The sequence below is a fragment of the Petaurus breviceps genome, unplaced genomic scaffold (assembly GCF_028583685.1).
Source record: "Petaurus breviceps papuanus isolate PSGF00001 unplaced genomic scaffold, PetGlider_PUasm1.0 688, whole genome shotgun sequence".
NCBI lineage: Eukaryota > Metazoa > Chordata > Mammalia > Diprotodontia > Petauridae > Petaurus > Petaurus breviceps.
In genome coordinates, this window is record NW_027186457.1 from 11,684,272 (window position 1) to 11,709,097 (window position 24,826).

At 38.6% G+C, this 24,826-nt stretch overlaps 1 protein-coding gene across 1 annotated transcript in view; it reads right to left on the bottom strand.

Annotated features, from left to right (window-relative positions):
• The window catches only part of DNER (delta/notch like EGF repeat containing), a 356,232-nt gene that overhangs the window by 213,696 nt on the left and 117,710 nt on the right, over window positions 1-24,826 (bottom strand). Inside the window, exons 2-3 of the mRNA XM_069104612.1 lie at window positions 7,908-8,204; window positions 2,930-3,024 (exon numbers count right to left, since the gene is read on the bottom strand). Coding sequence (XP_068960713.1) covers window positions 2,930-3,024; window positions 7,908-8,204 — 392 coding nt within the window. The remainder of the gene's footprint in view (window positions 1-2,929; window positions 3,025-7,907; window positions 8,205-24,826) is intronic.

Below are 24,826 nucleotides of genomic sequence, written 5' to 3' on the forward strand. Positions count from 1 at the left end.
AAGGAAGGAAGGAAGGAAGGAAGGAAGGAAGGAAGGAAGGAAGGAAGAGAAAGAAAAGAAATAGAAACTAAACATTATGTTCTTTCATACAAAGGTTGCTCCCATAATTATCCATCATTTAAAGAACTTCTGGGATTTAAATAATAACAATAAGCTGTCCTTGATATGCCCCTCTTGGGTTTACAAAGCACTTTATGGCTCTTGTCACATTTGAGCCTAAAAATGCCCCTGTGATGTGGAGAGTAAAGTTGTTATTATTATCTTTATTTTACAGACAAAGAAGTACACCAAAATGTACAAAAGGACAGAAGCACAAAGAGGCACACCAAAATGACGGGACTGGCCTGAGGTCACAGGGCTCTTTTCACTACATCACAGATACTTCAAGTAGTTTTACATGGTGCAAAAATTATAAGACACTAAGTGAAGGATAACTGTTTTTAAATCATCGAACACATAAGGCCCTTGAAATAATACTTCTATTATAATGAAGCCTCGGTCAGCTAGTCACTGTGTTCAGTTTCAAATCACTATCATTTAAGAGAGTCTGGGGTGGCTAGGTGGCACAGTAAGTAGAGCACCAGCCCTGGAATCAGGAGGACCTGAGTTCAGATCTGACCTCAGACACTTAACACTTACTAGCCGTGTGACCTTGGGCAAGTCACTTAACCAAAATTGCCCTGCCCTCCCCCCTCCAAAAAGCAGAGAGAGAGAGAGAGTCTGGCAGAAGTTCAAATTGATTCATGGAGGAGCACTAACAATATTTTGAAGAGTCAGAATATAAAAGCTTTCTTGGGGGGAAATTAAAAAGAACTGGGACAATTAGAATGGGAGACTATGGGCTAGCCCAAAAAAGCATATGGCAGATAATAATATTCAAATAAGAGTAATTAGTTATTCCTTATCTCACTGGGGCTAGGAGATGAAAAGGCTTCAAGTTGTATGTTATGAGATAAAACGTTTATCACAGGAGTTTCCAACCAGTAGGTCAGTATGTAGCAAAAGATTTCCTAGTCAGTCGTGGCTGCCACATTGTTCCATCGACTGAGATTCCAGTGAGGGAAGGAACACAGCCAGCCAGAGAGTTCCGATTCTAACTTGACCCCTGAGCTTCATTTGGCAGAATTCCCAGTATTTATACCCTACCCACCCACCCACAGAAATCTCAGGGCTTTTCAAAAATGAAAAAGAATGCCTGATCAAAATGAGCTGAAGACTCCTGATTCGGGGCATGAAAAGTATCCAAGTGCCATAATGTATAAAATGGGCAGGGTAGGAAGGATTTGGATCGATTCTCTTTGGCATCAAGAAGCTACCACTTCCTTCATTAAAGAGCCTCGAAGGGGAATGGATCCAGTAGTGTGGTCAAAGCCATCTGGCCAACAACATGATATATAGCATGGCATACAAATTCTAGCATTATTCTTGGGCCAGGGAACTCTGCCTTAGAGTGGCACTCCATGTCTTTTCCCTTGGCAAAGTCTCTTAGCTCTTCTGGGTTGAGCTGCGATATGGAAGATGGAATGGACATGGGAAAGAATAGAAGCAGACTATTTCAATAGTGTGGACAAGAGATTATGGGAACCCAAACTATGTGGTGGATATGTGAGTGGAGAAAGCAGATTCCCAAATAATAGCTTCTCTTTTTCTAATTGTAATTATTTTGTTTGGATAAAAGTTTTTCAATTTAACATAACTAAAATTACTGTCTTTGAGGAACACTTCCATACCTTGTTTGTTCTTGACCAAAATTCTATCCTTAGCCATAGTTGTAAAAGGCAATTGATCTGCTTGCTTTTTTTTAATGGTATTCAATTTTGTATTCAGATAGTTTATCCTGTGATATACGGCATACGTTGTTCTAAGCCCAATTTCTGTCAAACTACTTCCAGGTTTTCCCCAGAAATTCTAGCCAACAAGGAACAATTACTTCCCAAGATAGCACATCTCCCATCTTCATTCTGCATTGGCTATTCCCATGCCTAGGCATACTCTCTCCTCACCTCCACCCCATAAAATCTCTTATTTCGCTTCAAACTCAATTCAAGAGCCACTTTGTTAATAAACTTAGAAACTGAAAAAATGTTGAAGATGAGAGAGATGGAAAAGGCAAGCCTGACTCCAGCATTATACACTTGGGTAACTGTAAGGATGGTAGGGCCCTCTACAAAAATAAGGGTTTCCTTGCTGTTTTCATTCATCTATTTTGGGTCAGGGAAATATTAATATTTCAATTTACAATTTGGGTATTCTATGAATATCAAGTGAACCAATGACCCATTGAAATTGTTAAAGGCTCAATATCTTTTTTGAAGAGAAACATGATTGGGAAAAGCTCTCATGCCAGCCTCTGGATCTTGACTGATCTCTTCTGCATACTTAGCCCTATTGTGAAGCTGCCAAACAACTCCGAAGGTATGGACAATCAATTACATAACACTTCTTCCTCTATTCCCTGGATTGTATCAGCTGTGCCTACACATGTAACTCTTAAGATCCTTCAGTAATAAATTATTTACAGGGGTGGCCAGGTGGCTCAGCGAGTAAGAGCACCTGGGCTCCAGTGTCGGGATGACCTGGGGATCGAATCCGGGCTCTGACACTTAGCACCACACCCAGAAATAACTGGCCGTGTAACCTTGAGCAAGTTACTTAACCCTGATTGCTCATAAAAAAAAAAATTTATTTACATATACATCCTGAGCATAGCATTTATATTGTAACCCATTAAATATTATTTAGTGTTCTCTCACAAACTAACCTGAAATTCCACCAGATACCCTTAAGAATTTTATTTTACTAAAAATTTCCTGTAATTGCCCAACAGACACAATGACCCCTCTAAAAATTTAGCAAATGCAGCATTCTATGATACCTATCATTGCAAAGTCAGGCTTCTCAAACCAAGGAAACAAAACCACATTCTTACTTTACTGAAGTGTTTTGTGGGACTTCAAAGGATACCAGCCGGCCTCCAGAAGAATTATTGGAACTGGCATTCCCACAGGCAATATCCGGGATTATCTGAAAGCAATAATGGCTGGTTATTTTTCATTCTTGATATGTCGATAAGGAAAATAAATCTTATCAGAAGGAAATACCAACAATAGCATTCTCTCAGTTCCTGTTTAAGGAAGAACAAATAAACCCCTAAGAACAAAGAAACCATCAATCCTTTTAACACCCAGAGATTCCCTTGCAGTCCTTCTATGAATTAAGGTAATGGAAAAGATTGAGTATGAAGGAAGCAATGAAGATTTTAATCTTTTTATTGTTCAATTTTTCATTTATTCAACAAATCCTTCTTGAGCACCTTTGGGATGTGGTTGAGTGCTTAAAAGATCAAGCTTAGTCTTTAAAGCATGTCATGCTAATTAGGAGGAAAATGCTTCTAATTATGATGAAGAAAGTCCACCAAGAACTCACAACTGATGGAAAGGCAGGCAGGGTGGGGAAGATGAAGGACAGGGGTTTGTGTGTCTACTTCAAATCTGGGCCGTGTATCCTTGTGTAGGTGGCCAGAGTTATTTAGTGAAGTCAGTGTCATTCAGTTTTGTTTTATACTACCATATTACATATGTTTGTATGTATATGTATGCACATGTGCATGTAGATGTAGATATTGGTGTAAATTTATTTTCTAAAGACAAAGTTCCTAGAAGAAAAACACTAGTATCTACACTCAGTAAAAGGGAAATGCCCTCTCCTACAAAACAAACAAATGGAAAATTATCTCAGAATGAAAAAGCATTCCTTCAAAAGGAGACATTTTATTAGCATAGTGGTCATGAATTCTGGCTTACACTAGGAAAATTATTCCTTTCCTTCCAAGGTAGCCCCAACATATCACCCACTCATGTCACACACAAGATGGGAAATGATGACTATTGAATGTATTCACCCTTCTTAGATTAATCTCTTCTTCTAGAATGAGAGTCACTGATACTTGTCACCTAACCCCAATATATGCACCATTAAGGAGAAGATCCCTTTGGTAAACCCTGAATATTGTGATCCTAAAGGGATTTCCATCTCAACTGGAGAACAGCTTATATTTTGACCAGGATCAAAATTAGCCGCATTGGCTATATAAGGTCTAAAATATCCTTGAGTTTTTAAAGAGGTAGAATTGTCCAAATGTATGTTAGTATCTGTCTCCTTTAACTTATCTCTAGTCCCCTTGACTACAAAATATCAATGGGACAGAAAGGTAAAACAAATCCATCTTTATGTTTGCCATGAGAAAAGAAAAGTTTGCCGCAAGATCAAAATTAGCTACATTGGCTATATAAAGTCTAAAACATCCTCGTATTTTTAAAGAGGTAGAATTGTCCAAATGTATACTAGTAGCTGTCTCCTTTAACTTATCTCTAGTCCCCTTGACTACAAAATATCAATGGGACAGAAAGGTAAAACAAATCCATCTTTATGTTTGCCACAAGAAAAGTAGCATCTCTGGCCAACCAATTCACAGATTTAAGTGGCCATGGGGTGATGGCTTTCCTTTTAAAGAGGTTTCCTGATAAACTGAAAATGACAATTGGCATGCATTCAAGAAGGCCTAACATAACTTGAGAACATTTTGTAACTGAAAAGGCCATAAATTCACCACATTTTGGGGTAGGCAGGAGAAGCTCAGGCTTACTGCAGCTTTCATGAACAATTGGGCCAAAAAGAAATGGGTCATCTGATAAATATCTGTGTTTTCTATACTTTATTTCTGCCTAGCAAAAGACAACAGAAGGAAGATTGAATTATTGCTTTAGAAATAAAATGTAACCCCCCAAAAAGACCAATGGGGAAACTGTCAGATACATTTCTCAAATATAGTAAAGATCTATGACTTCTCCACCTGAAACTGCAAAAATATTTAACAATATGTACTCATAACTGTCTTCAACACTATATATAGAATATAAAATGAAAATCTTTATCCTTTCAACTCAGCTGGAAATCAATGCTTACATAACTCTAGACAGCATTTGTTCCCCAATTTCTATATCCATTACACATGTAAGTTAAAGAATCTGTTGAAAAATCTGCTCCTTCACTGAAATCTGGGAATCTATTAATAACTCTATTTGCCAGTAGGGAGGCATAGTATAATAACTCCCAGACAAGGATTCAACAAGAGTCAACAAATACAAGTTGGTATTGCTAAAACAATAAATAAAAATCGGTGCAGCCAGTCTCAAAGAGGACTCTATAAATTGGCATCTCCTATCAAAGAGTGACAGTAATGAAATGTTTTCAGATTGGAATTTGATTTCCATTACATTGAAAATGGTTTGGGCTACAAATAGGGGGCAGTTTGGTTTGTTTGGGGTATGGAAAAGTCTGGTTTCCTCTCAGGGAGTTCCTCCTTCTTCTAATGTACATGCTGAATTCTTCAATAACTTAATGAGTCACCTGGGGAACTATGAAATTAAGTGACTTGCCCAGGGTTACAAAACTAGTATAGTCCCCAGGTCTTAAGATCGTAGATTTATTTATTTTGCTTTTGGGAGGGGGGGCAGGGAAGTTGGGGTTAAGTGACTCACCCAAGGTCACATGGCTAGTAAGTGTTAAGTGTCTGAGGCCAGATTTGAACTCAGGTCCTCCTGACTCCAGGGCTGGTGCTCTATTCACTGTGCCACCTAACCACCCCAGGATCGTAGATTTAGATGACAGGAAAGGACATTAATGACCATTTAATCCAATCCTCTCATTTTACAGGTGAAGAAACTGAGGCCCAGAGAGGTGAAGTAACTGGCTGCAACATCATCCAAGCAGTAAATGGCAAAGCCAGAATTTGAACCCAGCTCCTTTTGTTCACTGTTCCACACTGTTGGTCTCAAACTGAGAGCTTCCTGAATCTAAGGCTGGCTTTCTCTCCACTATTCCATGCTGCCTCACCATGAACAAAGCCTAAACATCAACAGAAAATCTCCAAATAGAACAGTCTTTGGAGGGATTCCAGAGATCAGTGCTAGATTCCACTATCCTTTCTTCTAGAAAATTCCACAAACTGAGCCATACCCTTCTAAATCTACTATGTAACTCAGAGTGCAAACACAATCCCACTTGAGAGGTGGAAACCTGAGATGGTTTTCTTGTAATAGTGTCTAATTAGCAAATTACTCCAGCAAAAATGTATGGTATCTGGGCTTTTTTTTCCTTTGTATTGCTTTTTTCTACTTCCAAAGTAACTATTGACTAGGATAATCCATACAAGAGAGGTGGTGTGGCACAGTAGATAGGGGGATGTGGCCTTGCAATCAGGGAGATCAGGTTCAAGTTCTGTCTTTGACTCTTATGAGTTGGGTGACCCTGAGCAAGCCCCTTTAACCTCATAGCATTCACACAAATTACTGATCTTCATCTGTGGAAAATGACACTGGAAAATAGCTGAAATTACAGATTCAGACCATAGATGCATGTATATATGTGTGCATACATCTATATATACATGCATGTGTACATATAGGTATAGACACTCAATGTGTGGTTATATGTACATGTTCGTGCTCATGCATACAGACACATGTGTGTACACACTCTTGTGATGTATTATAAACACATGCAAGTACCCACAATTTCAACTTGATACAAACTCGGCTTTTCATAGATCTTGCTGGGTTACAGGAAATTATTTGCATCCACAATGTTTATGCATACACACATATACATATGTATAGATATACACACAGGTGTACAGATACATACATTGTGTGTATACACGTGTATTTGTGTATATAGCTACATTGTGTGTACATATACACACACGTACATATATGTAATAAGTTTAACTTGATTCCATTCAGTTTTACATGTACCTTACTAGGTTAGAAAAAGTGACTTGCATCTATGTTCTGTATGTGTATACATACACATGCACATACAACATGAATATAAGTCATTTCCTATAACCCAGCAAGATACATATAAAGCTGAATGGAATCAAGTTGAATGTGTAATCCAGTTCCAGTCTTCTTGGTTGGACTGTTTTTACTGTTAAAATTTGCTTTTACTAAGTAGAGAATAGAACAAGTGGGAGGTGGGATAGGAGGGAGGGAAATATAGTCTTTTTTTACAATATATCTACTATGGTAATGTTTTGCATTATCCACACATGTACAACCTATACTGAACTGCTTATCTTCCCAGTAAGGGTGAGTGACAAGGGAGGAAGGGAATGAATCTGGAATTCAAAGTTTTAAAATCAGATACTTGGGGAAGCCAGGTAGCACAGCGAGGAAGATCACCGGCCCCAGTGTCGGGATGACCTGGGGATCAAATCCAGGCTCAGACACTTAGCACCCACCCAGAAACACCTGGCCATGTAACCTTGAGCAAGTTACTTAACCCCAATTGCTTAGGGGTGGCCAAGTGGCTCAGCAAGTAAGATCACCGGCCCCAGTGTCGGGATGACCTGGGGATCGAATCCGGGCTCAGATACTTAGCACCACACCCAGAAATAACTGGCCATGTAACCTTGAGCAAGTTACTTAACCCCAATTGCTTTTAAAATAATGATAATAATAAAATAAAATACTCAAATATATATATATACATATATATACTATTATTAATACTATTTTACATGTAATTGGGAAATAAGATATACAGGCACTGGGGCATAGAGACCCACTGGAAAAGTCGAAAGGGGTATGGGAGAAAATATGGGAGAGAGCAGATTGGAGGAGGGGATATCCTGTGTGACTGCTACTTTGGGGCGGTGGATAGGGGAAAAACGGGGAGAAAATTTGTAACAAAATCTGGTGGAAATGAATGATGTAAATCAGAAGTTAATAAAGCATGTGAAAAAAAAATTTGCTTTTACTGTTAAAAACCAATCACCATACATTTGAAGACCTGGTTTCTTATAGTGTAGGGGGTGGAAATCCATATAAAATCTTCCTACTCACCTCGATTTCATCCCATTTCATATTTACAACTTTCTGGCCCTCTTTTGGCTGCCATGTGGGAAGGGTTACGGTTGCTTGTGAGGGGGGCAAGATTTCATCAGGCTCTTGCGTTGAAGAGACAGGTTGTAGTTGCCTTGGAGCTGGGGACTCTGTCCAGCTGGAGATAGGAAGCTCAGTAGATGCTTGCTCACAGCTGATACCTTTGTAGCCTTCATCACAAATGCAAAGGTATCCATCTTCGCTGCTGCTGCAGTTGCCATGGAGACAAGGGTTGCTGTCACAAGGGTCTGCTACAAACTGAAAGGAAACAATAAATGGGTCAATTACACCCTGCTAAGAAGAGTCACGATCTATTGGAGCAGGACAGGGTAGGGGTAGGAGTGGAAGGGAATAATTTCTGTGTTCCACAAAGAAGCTGTTGTGGAAAATACATTTTAAATAGCATACAAAGAACCTTGCAGGCTATACCCAGTTGGTAAGCCGAGAAAAGATATGACTATGTGAGCATCTAACAATGAAAAGTTTAATGGACAGTCAACCCCCCAGCTTCAAATGCTAAACAATAGCGACTCCAAGGACGAGTTATTTTGGGGAGTGAGTCTAAGGCTGAGTCAACCGAAGCTGAGTCTCTAAAAGGAGATACCAGGTAGGTTATTTTTAAAAGAGTGTCATGTCAAATGACACTGAAAATTTGAAAATAAAGAGATCTCACTTGGCACATGTTTCCACACCCTTTCTTTGTTGGTGTCTGGTAGGGGTGGATTCTGCCTCATGGCTTCTCTCCTCCTCTTCCTCTTTTTCCTGTACTGCTTTCCTAGTGACTCCAGAATCTTTGGGAAATGGCTAACATTTTGATGGCATGAGTCTATTACTTGATGGACGTGACGGATGCATAAATGGTAGTCATAAAAAGTGCCTGGCACCTTATAGGAGAGAGAATTCAGGAATTTCATTTGGTCTAAGCATATTGGTTCATATGTGAATTAATCATTCTTGACCAAAGCTTCTCTGTGTTACTATTTTATATAACTTGAATGTGTTTTAAGAAACTGATATGAAAAGATCACATCCTTTATCCACCTCAAGGGTTTAGCCCCATTTCTCCCATGTAAATATAAAGTGTTCATTGATGGTCTGCTGTTGCCTCAGTGCCTGGCATATACACAGTAGGATTAGTTGATTCATTGATGCTTGACTGGTCATTTCTGGGGTACAAGGCAAACTAATGCCCCTCTAATCCACCTATCATTATTATATTTTTTTCTAGAACTGATCTGGAGATAGGAGTTAACATGGATGTCACAACTTCAATGACACAAACCTTTGAGCAGTCTCTCATACCTATGTATTCATTCATTTGTTCATTTGACAAGTCTTTTTTCTGGAGGGGCAATTGGGGTTAAGTGACTTACCCAAGGTCACATGGCTAATAAGTGTTAAGTGTCTGAGGCTGGATTTGAACTCAGGTCCTCCTGACTCCAGAGCCAGGGTCTATTCACTGCGTCACCTAGCTGCCCCAATTTGGCAAGTCTTTATTGCTGTTTATTCCCTGATGGCAATAGCCCTTGGTAGTCCTCAGGCATTTATCATATTCTAGTGGGCACTATATTTACCTATATGTGTCTCTATATGAGTCCTGAAGCTTGTTGGAACTCCAGAAACTATATCTCACTTCCTGACCCAATCCAGTGTCTTTGACAATATTCTGCCCATAATACTTAGTAAATATTTTACAAATAAGTGAAGGCATCTTCCATGGCCAAAGGACATTCCTGACTCTAGCCAACCTTTGGCAAATGTGTATTGTTGCTAACTAGGATAAACAAGTTAGAAGAAGCTTAAATGATTCCGTCAAGTCAGCACTAGTACTGTTATTTAAATAAACGTCTTAATATATTTTTGTACCACCTAGAGGTTATCCTGTATCTCTCCCTCTCTCCACTCCCAGAAAATCATCTCATATAGCAAATAACTTTTTAAAAATTATAAAAACCAGTAAGTACTTTAAAAATCTGACAATATATACAATCTTCCATATCCACAGAGCTCCTACCTCTGCGAAGGAGTTGGGGAAAGAGTTATATTTCTTCTTTAGGGCCATAGCTGTTCTTTGGAATTTTGAAACATTCACTTTTTCTATTTTTTCATTGGTTTTTCCATTTCCATTATTATAGTCATTGTGTATATAACTGTATTGGTTCCACTTATTTCATTCTGCATTAGTTCATATAAGACTCTCATGCACCTCTGTATTTCTTGTATTCATTGTTTCTATAGGACAATAATATTCCATTACATTCATGTGTCACAATTTACTCAGCCATTCTCTAGTATGGATGGTAGTGTGTGGATAATAGTAGATAGGCATTTACTTTTACTTCCAGTTATTTGCTACTACAAAAAGTAGCATTCCTGCTGTTTAAAACAACAACAGTAAGGCATACTTCCTCCGGAATGCAAGCTAGTAGCCCGATTTTTATCTATGACAACCAGGAAATAAATTATGATCCTTATGTAAAAGGGATTTCATTTCTGTGGGTGAGGATAAATAAAGGAATGAGGGAGGTCCCAAAGAGCTCAGCAGGTCAATAACTGGAACCCAAGATGAACTTCAAAGGAGATGAGGGCCCAAGACCATCTCCAGAGAAATATGAGCCTTTGGCAAGTCTCACTATATATTCCTTCTCTCCCTCACCAAACTGTTTATACACAGGAAAGCAGATGTAATTGGTTATCAAGGGCAGTCATGAAGGGGAACAGAAGTCACAAAAGGGCAACACTCTGAGAGATGTGTGGGGAGCTTTTCCTACTTCATTGATAGTGGTGGTGTTTCGGCAGGTCAAATTGCATGCATGTGCATAAGCCTCAGATGTCTCTTACCACTGACTGGTGTCACTATCTCCCCCCCCCCCACCAGCTGCCTACCAACTAGCAGGAAGCAACAGCACTAAGATCTTCAAAAGTCAGAGCCTCAGGAGGGCATCCTCATAATACTGTAAGGATAGCTCTAACAATGGCCATGGAGATTGACTGAACAATACTAAGAGAACAAGAAGCAATTTCTTTTCTGATGCTGGATTTTCTAAATCTGATAAATGCACAAAATTGCAAACAAAATCAATAAAGCATGATTGAAGCGGGAGACTAAAAGAAATAACAAATTATCCAGAAGGAAGTGAGGGGAGAATCTAAAGATTGAGTCCTCAGATACATCCTTTTGTTAAAAGCTAAACAGTAAATTATCTGATTGCCCCCCAAACTACAGAACATAGTCACAATAAGAAGGAATTAGGGGACGATTGATTCCTAATTGAAAATATTTTCATACTTGTCTGTGCTTTGTGTTAGCTTTTTCATTAACAATGATCATCCACCTGTTAGCACAGCCTCCATAACAAGGTCATTTTTTTTTCTCTTTAGTACATTTTGATGTTTTGATTCTATTACATCAAATTTAAGGTAGAAGTGCAATCTCTGAAATGATAACTTTTGAATGATGAACCTCTGATGTCATAACCATTTTTATATGCACAATTTTCCCTAAAATCACTTCCTCCATGGTAGAGAGTCCAAAAGGAAAGAAAATGTCCTATTTTCAGAGGTTATTGATGTAAGAACCTGAAGGCATTAAACCATATAAATAACTGATTTATAAAATGAAAAATAAAGAAGAAGCTCATAATTACTAAACCTTCACTTGAAGAATATGCAACCTTTATGTAGTAACTTCTTGGTCATCATTTCTTGAGGATGATAACTTTTATAACACTGGCTGTAGCAACAGCCAAAACGGGGTACATCCACAGGTTAACATTTTCCCTCTTGCATTGAACTTGGGCTCATTTTTGTGGAGTATGTTTACTAAATCAACACTCAGTTGTACTAAATTTACATATTTGGTCCAAGTTTTTCACCTAGTGGAACTAACTTGGTCTTTTTCACTTTTTATTTTACTCCTTTAAACCTAAGTCAAATCTCCTTTCCCCCCACCCCAATTCAAAACATGCTGAGAACAGATCATCCTTGACCCTGGGTCCAAGAAAACACTATAATACCCTCATGTATAAAATAAATGTTTTACTATAACTGTAACTGTATTGTGGACTTGAGATCCACCTAAGGAATTAGTTTATAAATAACAGAAGCCCTCAAAATAATTTTTTAATTGAAGTCAATCTATCTGTCCCATTTCTTTAAGTAACTTTTCTTCCTTACCCTTCTCTCTGCCTACCCTTAATCCTGGAAAATCACTTACTGCCCAATCTCTTCATCCTGTATGATTATTTCAGGCCCAAAACTCACACCTAATCAGTACCATTTGCTTCTTGGATCTGGTTGAAGGGTGAAGTACTCTTCCCAACATCTCCATTAAAAGAGGGCACCCAGGCAATCATCTCTGAGTTTCTCCATCATGTCCCCCAGACATGTACTTTCCCTCTCCCCAACTCTCAACTTCCTTTTGGTTTTTGTATTCCCTCACTAGAATTAAGCTCCTCTAGAGCAGGGACTATATTTGGCCTCTCTTTGTATTTCCTGTACTCAGCAGAATGCCAGGAACATAGTAGGTTCTGAATAAATGTTTATTCACCAGCTGACCCTTCATCAATACTCAACTCATTAGTGCACCCTTCAGAATACAGAAAGATCAAAACCCAGTGAAAATTAATTAAGGCAATCTTGCTTCAGAGTCAAAGTCCTTTATATGTTTGTTGAAGATCACATAAGGGTTTTATTTATCTTTCTCTTCCATTATTGTAAAAAGCCAAGAATTGAACAGGTGGTTTTGCAAATAGGGAATACTATTAATAAAACTCTTATTTGAAGGCATGGTTATGGTTCCCTTGTAGATTGTAATCACTTATTTGTTTGGTCTCCTCAATTACAAAACTCTTTATTGCTTATCAATAAAAAAAAAAAAAACAGTGTTGACAATGACCAGAATAAACTGAACATCTTCTTAGTAGAGATCATTTTCTGAACAACAATAACCACTCTGAGTGACATAAGGGATCTATTTAACCTAACTAAATATTTTCCTTCTCTATAGAGGTGTAGCAGCAAGCACCCTAGCATACTCAGGATGGCTGCTAGCACAGGTTCTTAGAACTGCTTTTCTAAAGGAAAGCAACTCAAAATGGGTTAACAATCTTGCTTTAATCAAACATATGTCATTCACCTAGCTCAGGAGGAAAAGGTCAGCACCCCAAACTTCAGAGAATACAAACAGGTTACAAGCAGACAAAAAAAATACAGAGAAACAGATCAGCAGACAGGCTTCCAGCTGTCTGACCATTACATCCATACCTAGTCAGTTACCAGAGAGGGAAGCACCAATATCTGGGTTTTCAAAGCCAGGGGGCTCAATGGCTGCCCAGAGTCTCCTCTGGTCAAATCACACAACTCTTCTCAAAGTGAGCCCCAAAGCAAAGCCTCACATCAAGGTATATATAGCCTTCTCCTGGGTCAAAGAATGTCACAACCCTCTTGACCCACTACCTAATCACAAAGTAACAAGGTGTGGGCATTCCTGAAAAACAAGCCTCCCACCACAGGCTCCATGTGACCACATTCAGCCTATTAGGGGTCAGAGTGTATTTTCAAATCAGGGAAGGTTCTCAGTTACCTAAACCTATCAAAGGGCCTAGGGGCAGGGAAGATCTTCAGATTCCCGTTCTCCACAACAAGAGAGAGTTAACATGATCTATTAAAGCGGAAGCTATAGAAAAGGGATTCTCAGACACTTATGGATTAGACTTAAGGGTCCTGGGGAATACTTCAATGCCTGAGATTTTGTGATTCCAAATTCAGAAAAGGGAAAGAAGCCTGGGGGAGAGGACTGGGGAGGGGTTGAAAGGTTTCATGAAGGAGAGATTTGAATTGGTTCTTAAACCATAGGCAGGAATTAGGTGGCAAAGAAAGGGTATACTGTCCATATAAAATTCAAAAGTCAGGTGGCAGAGGAAATTGAATAGATAGAAGCAAAAAGTTCATGTAGAGAAGTAGAGAATGAGTGGAGTCTATAGACCCTGTACACACTGAGGACCCATTAAAATCTGAGATGGGCAGAGACGTAACCACAGCACTGATTCAAGAAGACAAATCTGGTAGGATTAGAGCAAAGGAAAACCAAAAAAGGAGGCACAAATTTGGAGTCTATAAGGAGCGGGGTCAAAACTAGAATAATGGCAGAAGAGAAGTAAAAGGAAAGGATAAAAGCAATACTATGAAGGTAGAATAAATGACATTTAGTCATAGGCTAGATAAGGTGAGTGAGGGAGATGGAGGAATGAAAGATGATAAAGATTTTGAGCTTGAATGACAAAGAATGATAATGCTCTCCAAGGGAAAACCAATTTCATTGGTTGGGAGATAGCATCCACGGACCATAAAGTAAATTATCAGAGTAGAGGGTGGTTTCATTCTTTGTACTTGTATCCCTAGTGATTAGGACAGTGCCTGACAAAGAATAGGTGCTTAATAAATGCTTACTGCTGGATTAATCTGTTGACGTATTTTTGTCTTATTTGTCAAATTATTGTTCTCATTTTGTCTGATGGAGATCTCAAGTATATTGAAACAACACCCTCCTACCCACCATCCACTAAAGACATGAGGGCCATTACAACACTGCCAGGAAATGTCGGACATTTTTCAGCTCAAAATAACAAAAGTGCTCATTTCATTTACTGAAGAGAGCACTACAATACCATACGCCTTAATGGTATAAATCTATTTTGATATTACTGTAACTCTGTGTTATGGACTTGAGATCACTTAAGGAATTACTTTGCAACTAATGGAAACCCTCAATACCAAAAGAAAATGCTTTTTTTAAAAAAAATTCTAAGTGATTTTACTTATAGTCAATCTATCTGCCCCATTTCCTTAATATGGTCTAAGTCATGTATAAGTCCTCATAAAAGGATGCTACTAGTGGAATCCACCTTTCTGAGGACCATAATATTACATTAAAAAATTGAACTGAAGAACCTTAAAAGGCATGGACAAATTCCTCCAAATCTAAGAGTTGTCTATTCAGCTACCATGTTGCCTATTTAAAACATATTGCCTTTGGGGAAATTTCCCAAAGTACATCTATTTTCTTGCTGGCCACCTAGCTTTTTATACACACTTTTTATGTGAAAGTAGGAAGACTTGCTCAGTTACAAAGTAAAGATAAGAACTGGGTAGACAATCCTACTGTTCTCCCCACTATCTGCCACTCTATTTATCCCTTGGGTTTCCCAGTAGACCAGAAAGTAAGGGAAGAAACTCCAGCTGACAGAGCTCTGGTTCAGACATACTCAGTCTGTAAGGGAGCAACTCATTTTTTGTTCCTTTAATTATTCATAAGATGATTCTCCTTACAGAATAATTTCAGTGCTTCTATGGAAATACATCGTCCTACGACAATAATCACTTATACTCTTATTTCACCTTTCATCTAGGGTTTTCAGACAGCTTTATCAAAATAGATCTCTCTATTTAAGAAAATAAAGTACAGTACAGAAAAGATGAAAAAAACAATGAACTCATAGACTCACACATCCCAAAACAATGGATTTACCCAAAGTATTGTTCCTCCATCACAGTGATCTTTAAAAAGGGGTTTAGCAACCTCTCACAGAGACAGAAGCAGTAGGAGGCAGCTAGGCAGTGGATAGGGCACTGGGCCCAGAGTCAGAGAGACCTGAATTCAAAACCAAACTCAGACACTTATTAGCTATGTGACCCTTGGCAAGTCATTTAATCTCTGTTTGCCTTAATTCATTGGAGAAGGAAATGGCAAACCATTCTAGTATCTTTGCCAAGAAAATTCCACAGACAGTTATTGGCATATTATGGTCCACAGATCACAAAAAGTCAGCCACAACTAAATGACTGAACAACAACAAGCAACCTCTGGCAACCTTAAGACATCATGGGTGGTAAGGAGGGTAAGGGAACAAATAGAAATGAGGGAGTCCTTGGCAAATGGTACTGGCTGAGGGGTACATTATCCATTGCTTAGGAACTCAAAAGTCCTTAGACACCATCTTGTCCAAAACCCTTATTTTACAGGTAAAGAAACTGAGGTTCACAAAGATTAAGTGATTGCCCAAGGTCACACATAGAGTAGCTAGAATCCTAATTTTGGTCTCCACACAAAAGCCAGTCTTCTTTCCACTGTCCAAGATTTTAAAACTCTCAGTAAGAAGGGATTTGTGTAAGAAAGACAGAGCAGGGCTGATGGGAGAATCCACTGAGATTCCCTCCCAATATGTCTGCCACTATCCCGATTGAATGTAAAATCCTCTGGCATTAAAGCCCTTCACAGCCTGTCCCCTTCCCACATTTTAAGTCTTCTTGGTCTTCACTCCTCTCTCTACCATCTATGATCCAGCCACAATGACCTCCTTGCGTCTCCTCACTCACAATAGTCCATCTGCCAACTCCTGCATTGGCACTAGTTGTCTACCATACCTGGCATCCTCTACCCCCTTCCCTCCACCTCTTAGTTTCTTTGGCTTCCTTTAAGACTCATCTCAAATCACACTTTCCACAGCAGACCTTTCCCTCTCCTGTTACCTCCCATTTTCTTTTTACATATCTTGTTTTTCTACATTTTCTCCCCCAATAGAATGGAAGGTCACCAGGAGCATGGGTTATTTTTTCCCTTTCTTTGTATCTCCAGTAATTAGCATTGTGCCTACCATCTAGGAAGCGCTTAATAAATGTGTGCTTTCACTGACTGTTAGGAAGGACAGTCAGGCCCTGGAGGGGGCGTATAGATGACAAAGGTCCTGTAAATACAAGATTTCACCATGGTCTTGTTTTGGAACATACAGATACGTCCCCAACTTCTCCTGTCCTTGCATAATCAGTATATATACAGGCACATTTCATAGGATAAAATTCATTCAAATAAATAAATAAATACATTCATATTTCATTTGAATAGATTTGAATCTTTTAAGTAGCTGTACAGGTCATTGTAGTTATTTAGATGACATAATATTATTGCTCATAGCTATCATTTACTTTATTTCATGAGGCATATAGGACTGCTCCACTATCCATCCCCAAAACCAACTAAAAACATGGTTCCTAGGAAAGGATACAATTCACTCTACAATGCTTTGCTTTATGCTGTGAGGCCATGGCATGAATTGTAGTGGAAAGTGAGGACTATTTGTTCTCAAAGTAAAACCAGAGTCAATAGTTTCTGCTAAGGTTGAGTTTCAACACCAAAGAGTGGTTCAAAGGCAGGTGGGCTTACAAAGAAAAAACCTACATAAAAAAAGAGAACAAGGAAGAGAAGGTGATGAGAATTCACTGAGATTTGGAATAACCTAATAAAAGTGGAAGAGAGTAGGGGAGGCAAAATCATTTTGACAAATATAAATATTTTTAAGTTCTGGTTAAAACAATGCATTGCAAATTACTAATTAGGTTAAAATGTAGAAAGGCAAAATCTGCAGTTATTTTGGGTGATGCTTGCTATAAAAAAGAAGTAATTAAAGACAATTTTATTTACATTCTTAGATAAGAATCCAAAAGCTTTCCCCCTCTTCCCATCTACCTGGTAAGTGCAGTAGTTGGTACAGAGCAAAAGAGGTAGCTGGATACTATTGGATGCAAACTGGAAATTGCTGTGGTCAATTATCAAAATGAAAGCTGTGCTCATTTATGGTACCATATCCATGGCTAGAGTTGATGGATTGGCCAAATATATTCATTTGATCATTGTACTAGTGAATCATGGGATATCAGAACTGATTCTCCCAAAGACTGATTGACCACCATACTGTGAAGTAATCTATTTTGATTAACTTCACCCTAGTCTAATGTAGATTTGTTCAGAAGGTCCTTTATATACAGACAGGTCATTCTTCCTATAAAACACCAGGTCCTGACCTTCTAGAAGAGAAAAACTAAGCTGATATCTGACTTAACATTTCCTCAAGACAGTGTTCTGAGGCATACCATCAGTAAGTAATCAGGTCACATATCACACCTCACGTGATCCTTAACTTTTGCCAGTTTCTTAAAAAATTAAGAAGATTCTGATGCTCTCAAATCCCTAAAGAGTAACATGAAGGGAATAATGCAGGCTGGCCATTAAACCAAGTGTCTTCCTCTGGAGGAAAGATGGGGGTACAAGTAGCTAAAGACAGCTAGAGTGATTGATGAATCTTAGGAGTGCAGCCCCTGGGATTATACCAATTTCTGATTCTATCCTTATCTGACCTACTTACAGTAGATGTAGTCAAAGGGGCCTGAAGTTTCTTTAGCCTAGCCTGGTGCATCTGTAAAAGGTGCCAGGTCCCTCTATTTGCTCAAACAACAAGCATTTATTAAGTACCTACTATGTACAAGTCACTGGACTAGGCTCTGAGGATACAAGTACAAAAGTGAGACTACTCCAATGAAAAACCATTCAGCCCCTAACAGCCATTGACCATCCAGAATTAATTTAAAGTCTTGATAGAATCAATTTCATTTCCCAATGTCACACTCAGAATGGTGTTGAGGTAAATGCATTTGCATTCTTTTATATGTAAGCATGCATCATGTGGTTTCTTTGTTATCAGTACACCCTAGCAAATGAGACTCTGTTTTAGGTCCCTGAAATATTGAACCTGACTGGCAGAGGACTGTAGCAATCACAAGAGATGGCTCAATTTTTTCAAAATGCTTTTAAAATATCAGGATTCACTTTAATTTTTCAGATATGCACTGTGTACCTCAGTGAGAGGGAGGAAATTAAAAATCTGGGATCATATTAGTTATTAATAGAGAACCTTGAAATGTTAGAGTTGGAAAGAATCTTAAAGATTGTCTAGTTAAACACTCTCACTTTATCTAGGAGCCTTTCCCAAGGCCATACAATGAATTAAAGATGGAGTTACAAACCCTTGCCCATTACTGAAACAAGATTAAAGAACCAACATGGAAGCAAGTCTCAATCAATTTTATGAGTAATTATCCTTTACCCAAAGCATTTATCAACAACTAGCTTATATATGATGTATTTCCTTCTTTTTCCACTAAGAGATCTCAATCTAGAACTCCTAAAATAATATGAATCATGAGATAAGTTAGGGTAACAGTGATATGGGGCGGGAAGGCAATTTATAGGTGAAAGAGAAGGTAAAAGCCCAGGTACACTGTTTGTGGTAAGGCAAAAGACATTACTTAGAGCTACAAAACATTAGTCATGGTGGGTTACTATTTTCTGTGTTTTAACCTTGGCATGTAAAGAATGATACTTTTGGTAGATTCTCCATCATTATCCTAACTATGAAGTCAGATGTACTGGAGGTGAATCTTCTCAGCCTACTAGGTCATGGGGGCATGAAGTATGCCTTATTGAATCTTTTCATCTCTCCCAGTGCCTAGCATAGTGGTCTGTCCTAAATAGATGCTTAATGAATAAGAATTAAAATTGTCTTAATACATGACTAACACATAAAACCAAGCTAGAAAATAGCATAAGCAATGTGAAGCTGATCAAGTGAGAAGGTCACTCTTATTTGATCTCTAATACTTACTTGAAAGCCTCTATGTTCAGTATTTTATCTTCAGCCTGAATCTGAAACAGCACAGTACAAGGTCCAAATCCTACCCTCAGTGACTTTAGTGACAAATCACTTCCCCTCTCTTGGACTTGGTTTCCTCATGTAAAAAAAATGAAGCGAATGCCCTTGCTGGTCCCTGAAGTCCCTTCTAGGACCTTATGACTTTTTCCATCCTATGCTCATGGCATTCCAGCAACTTGTCAACCATTAAAACATATCCAACATGAATGCATCTTTAGCAGCCAGCCATTCTTAATACTTCTGGCTGCAGGACAGAAGACAATATTTTGATGAAAAAGCAATGTGTCCTAATTAGCCATTCCTAATTTTCTACCATTAATACTCCAAGGATCTATAGTTCTCATCGATGCGCATACCCTCTGCCTCCAGATTGCAATGCCTAATAGATGGCCTTCAAGAATTGCTGAAGCTGAAAAATCTATCATCCTGCAGCCAAATTGGTGAAAAGCCTTTCCAAACTTACTTCAGCAGATCCTCAGAAGATAGATGCTTAATTTATCCCTGGCCTTTTTTCAAAGTCTTTCTCTTCTGGTGTGACCTGAAGGAACTTACTTTCTTTTATTTTTTTAGCTTTTTGGAGAGGGGAAGGTAGGGCAATTGGGATTAAGTGACTTGGGGCTAGTTTTGTGTTAAGTGTGTGAGGTCAGATTTGAACTCAGGTCCTCCTGACTCCAGAGCTGGTGCTCTATTCACTGTGCCACCTAGCCACCCAAGGAACTTACTTTCTACAGAGAATGCTTTGGTGGAAGACTTTAGACATCCAGCATTGTTAACATTCTTTCCCAAAACATCTTGAGGAACACAAACATAGTGGGTCAGAAAGATAGCAAGTTATTATAAATTAAGAAATGGTCTCAAAGTCAAGAAAACCTGAGTTCAAGTCCTATCTCTGACAAATACTAGCTTTGTGACCATGGCATCTTGTTCAATGTCTCAGAGTCCCAGTGAACTCTCTCAGATTATAAATTGTAGAGAGATGCTCATCTGGATGAGCAGAGGGAGTTTCCACACCAGGAACTCCACAAAGATGAATTCACAGGTCTTGGCCAAAAGAGATTGAGAGTCAATGGCTAAGCAGGGATCCAAAGACTTGTGGTCTTCCATGCACATAGTCAATTTAAAATTTTGTTATAGCCAAGAAAATTTACCACAAATGATTTTTTATGGTTAAAGTAATAAACATATGAAATCAATCTTACTATACTTTGATTTTTCTTTTTATAGACCCTACTAGAAATGATAAAGTATAGACAGTCAATAAACATTTATTAAGCACTCATTATGTGTCAGTCAGTGCAGGTAGGTGGTGCTGTCAGTACGTGACTTGGAATCAGGAAGATTCATCATCATGAGTTCAAATGTGGCCTCAGACACTTCCTAACTGTGTGACCCTGGGCAAGTCACTTAACCCTGTTTACTTCTGTTTCCTCACCTGTAAAATGAGATGGAGAAGGAAATGGCAAACCACTTCAGTAGTTCTGCCAAGAAAATCACAGAGTTAGATATAACTGAAACAATTCATCAACAACAAATGTTGGGGAATGGGGGCCAGGGAGCTGGTGAGTCCAGTAGACTTGTTGCAGAGAGATAGAGCATGACATGGTCAGATTTTGAGGAAAAGATTAGCAATAGAGCTCATACATAGCAACTCAGCTAGATTGTCCTCGGGGGCAGGAGAAGAGCAGCATGGACCATTCCAGAAATGGTGTGGGGAAAGGACAGGACAATCCATTGGCAGGAGAATAGACAGCATTTATTTATACCCCTATCCCTTTTCTTTCACGATAGCCAGTACAAATATTTTCCCTTCCTTTTTTTCTGGACAGGGGAATAAGGCAAGAGAGTATACAAATGCTTCAAGATGGACTCAAGCCCTTGATGGTGTAAGAGTCTCTGACATGAATGTTTTAGAGGTGTGGATATTTAGCAGTGACTTAAGTCTTCTCCATTTGTGGGTGACACTGTCCAATACAAGGACACCTATAATGAAAGCCAATGATCTGGTCATTCATTCAAAAGCTTGGTTTAGGCCATAAACTTGAATTATGTCCCTGAGAAAACCATAAGAATTAAAGGCTGGTTTCATCAACAATAACAATTTTCATTTTATGTTGTACTTGATGACGCAAAAGCATTGTCCTCACACTCAACCTGAGGAAAACTGCAAAGAGCCCTATATTTGGATGAGGTGGTTTAAAATCCCAGTCCAGCTACTTATCACCCTTGACACCTTGGTCAAATCACTTCTCTCTGGGTTTCTTTTTGTTAAGCTTTAAAATCCATTAAAACGATAATAATAATTATAATAATTCAGTCATTTTTCAAATTGTCTGACTCTTTGTGACTCCACTTGGGGTTTTTGTGGCAAAAAATACTGGAGTGGTTCGCCATTTCCTTCTCCCAGTCATTTTACAAATAAGGAAACTGAGGCAAACAGGGTTAAGTGATTTGCCCAGGGTCATACAGTTAGTCAATGTCTGAAGCCAGATTTGAATTCAAGAATATGAGTCTTTCTTTCTCTAGGCCTACATTCTATCCACTGTATCATCTAAGTGCCTGACAGTGGTAATAATAGCTAGCATTTATACTGTAGTAACTGTACATAGCATATACACCTACTATGTGCTAGGCACTTTGCTAAACTCTTCACAAATATTATCTCATCTGATCTGATCATTACAACAATCTTGGGAGACAAGTACTATTATTATCCTCATTTTACAGTTGAGGAAACTAAGACATACAGAGGTCAAGTGACTTTCACAGGTTCAAACATCTAGTAACTTTCTGAGGTCATCCTCATTCCACGTGCATTGTTCCTTCTAGCTGCCTCAGAGATAATAATGCAGCTAAAAGAGTCTAGTATATGCCAAAATATTCGTAGCAGCCATCTTTGTGGTAGCAAAAACAGTTGTAAATTAAGTGGGTCCCCCTCAGTTGGTGAATGGAAGCAAAGTAGTAGAGTAGAAAGAATGCTGGATTTGAAGATAAAGGTTCTGGGTTCAAATTCTAACCAAACTGGAGCAGAATGTTATACATCCTGTCAGATGCAATCATTGTATCAGAAGTTTTTGCTCGTTTGTCTTTGCCTTCAGGGTTCAATCTAGAATAGGGAGAGAGCTCCCCCACAAAAAGACTATGACAAAAAGCATCGATAAAATGATGCTTTTATTTTCAAATTAAAAACAAGAGGTCCAGCTGTGACTACAGGCCAATCATGTCTGCAGAAAACCTATGTGAATTAATAACAATTAATAACAAATTCTAAAATTATTTAAGCTATTTGTTCCAATGTATAAATATAGTTGGTACATTATAATAAATTATCTTAATCTAAATGCAGGTATCCTGAAGAGGAAAAAGTTACAGAAAGCTTGCTACTAAAAGGTGAGAATTTGAGTTCACTTAAAAGCTTATCTCATCTGCACCCTGAATAAGCCCACTGGCACCACAAAAAGTCTCAAATAAGATTAAGAGCCTTCAATTGTTTGATTTTTCTGCCTCTGTGGGGAAGACACAAACAAAGCCACAATATCTCTTATTTGGCACTATGCAATATGGATTAATAACCACTTAGGTTCTATAAATATCGATTCCAAAATTAGAATGTTTATTGGTAAATGAAGGAAATTTTTAAAATCCAGATTTCCCTGTGGGTTGTGCTAACAGCAGCACTGAGTAGCTTAGCAACCGGAACCAGAGTCAGACGTCATTGGGTCTGGGTATTGAACAATGGTGGTTATCACTCCAATCTTCCCTAGAGCACGTGAGCTATCAGCATCATGAGCTATGATAGGAATAGCATACCTAGGGACACCCATGACCTAGAGCTTCTCTCCCTTGAGTAGAAAAGAGAAAGAAAAAACATCTGCCTGTATTATTGGAAAGATTTCAGACTCATCCATCACAATTCCAGCTGCTTTGCAAACTTGCCACATGGTCACTCCTAATTAGTCATACTAATCCTGGTATGCTCTGGCAAAGATACTAGAATAGGGAATGATCCAAAAATTATTTCCTTTCTTTAATACTAAAATGACGAGTGTAGTTTGAAATTTTAATTCTTGGATACTGAGCGCATTCGGAACACTCTATTAAACCCAATAAGTTATACAAAATGACCAAGCCACTTAATCCCAGTGGGTCTCAGTTCCCTTATATGTGAAATGAGGAGGTCTGACCTCCTCAGAGTCACAAATTCTCAGAGTTGGGAGAGTTCTCAGCAGGAATCTACCTACACAAGAATCCCATCTATAATACGCAGCAAGTGGTCCCCCAGTTTTTGTTCAATGACCTCCAAGAAAGGGGAGTCTACCACTGCCCAAGGGAGTGCCTCCCACTTTTCAAGTTTTCCCTTACACCCAGCCAACATCTGCTTCCTTGCACCTTCTACACTTTGCTCCTCTTTCTAATTCAGCAGTTCTTAAAGTGTGGCCTATGGACACCTGGAAGTCCCCAAGCAGAGGGTCTTCTGGGTCAGAATTATTTTCATAAGAATGCTAAGATTTTATTTGCTATCAAAATAGTTCTTTTTCAAATTATATGCATATGTGAGGTCATATCTTTTTCCCTAAACTTCAACGAAAACAACATATCACAATTATGGATAAAGAAGGAGATGGGAAACCAGCTGTCTTCTATTAAGCCAAACAGTTTAAATGTAGAATATATATTATAACAGTGCCATTCTTTTCACTCATTTATTTCTGTTTTGGAAAACAAATTTTTTTATTAAATGTGGTATTTATGTTAACATGTAAGAGGTTTATTATCACTTTAAGTAAATTAATATTTTTAAATTTATCAGTTTCAACTTCCAATACTGCAAATATCAATAAATATAGCCCAAATAAACTAAAGCTCTTTGGAGTCCTCAATAATTATTTAAAATGTAAAGGGATCCAGAGACCAAAATGTTGGAGAACTATTCATTACAACAATGACTCTCTAGGGTCAAATAAATTATTTGAATCCCCCTTTCACCTGACAGCCCTTCACTTGGAAAGAGGATGTCCAAGGGACCTTCACCAGAGCACTGATGGCCCACTCCAATGGTGGATCACATACTATAGAACAGAAGATCACTAAGGTCCAAGCCAGCTCTACCTAACCTCCTATGAGTCTACAATTCACTGCCTACGTCTAATCTACTCATGCAGCTTCTCCACCTGACCCATATTCTCCAGGGTTCAGCACTCTATCCTGGAATGAACTTGAATTCCTTTTGACCTGATTCATAGCCTAAAGCACAGCCTGCCTTTCGTTTTCCCTGGCTCATCTGGCTGGGGGAGTCATTTTAATTGACTAGCTCACGCCCTTCCTGGACCAGAGAAGTAA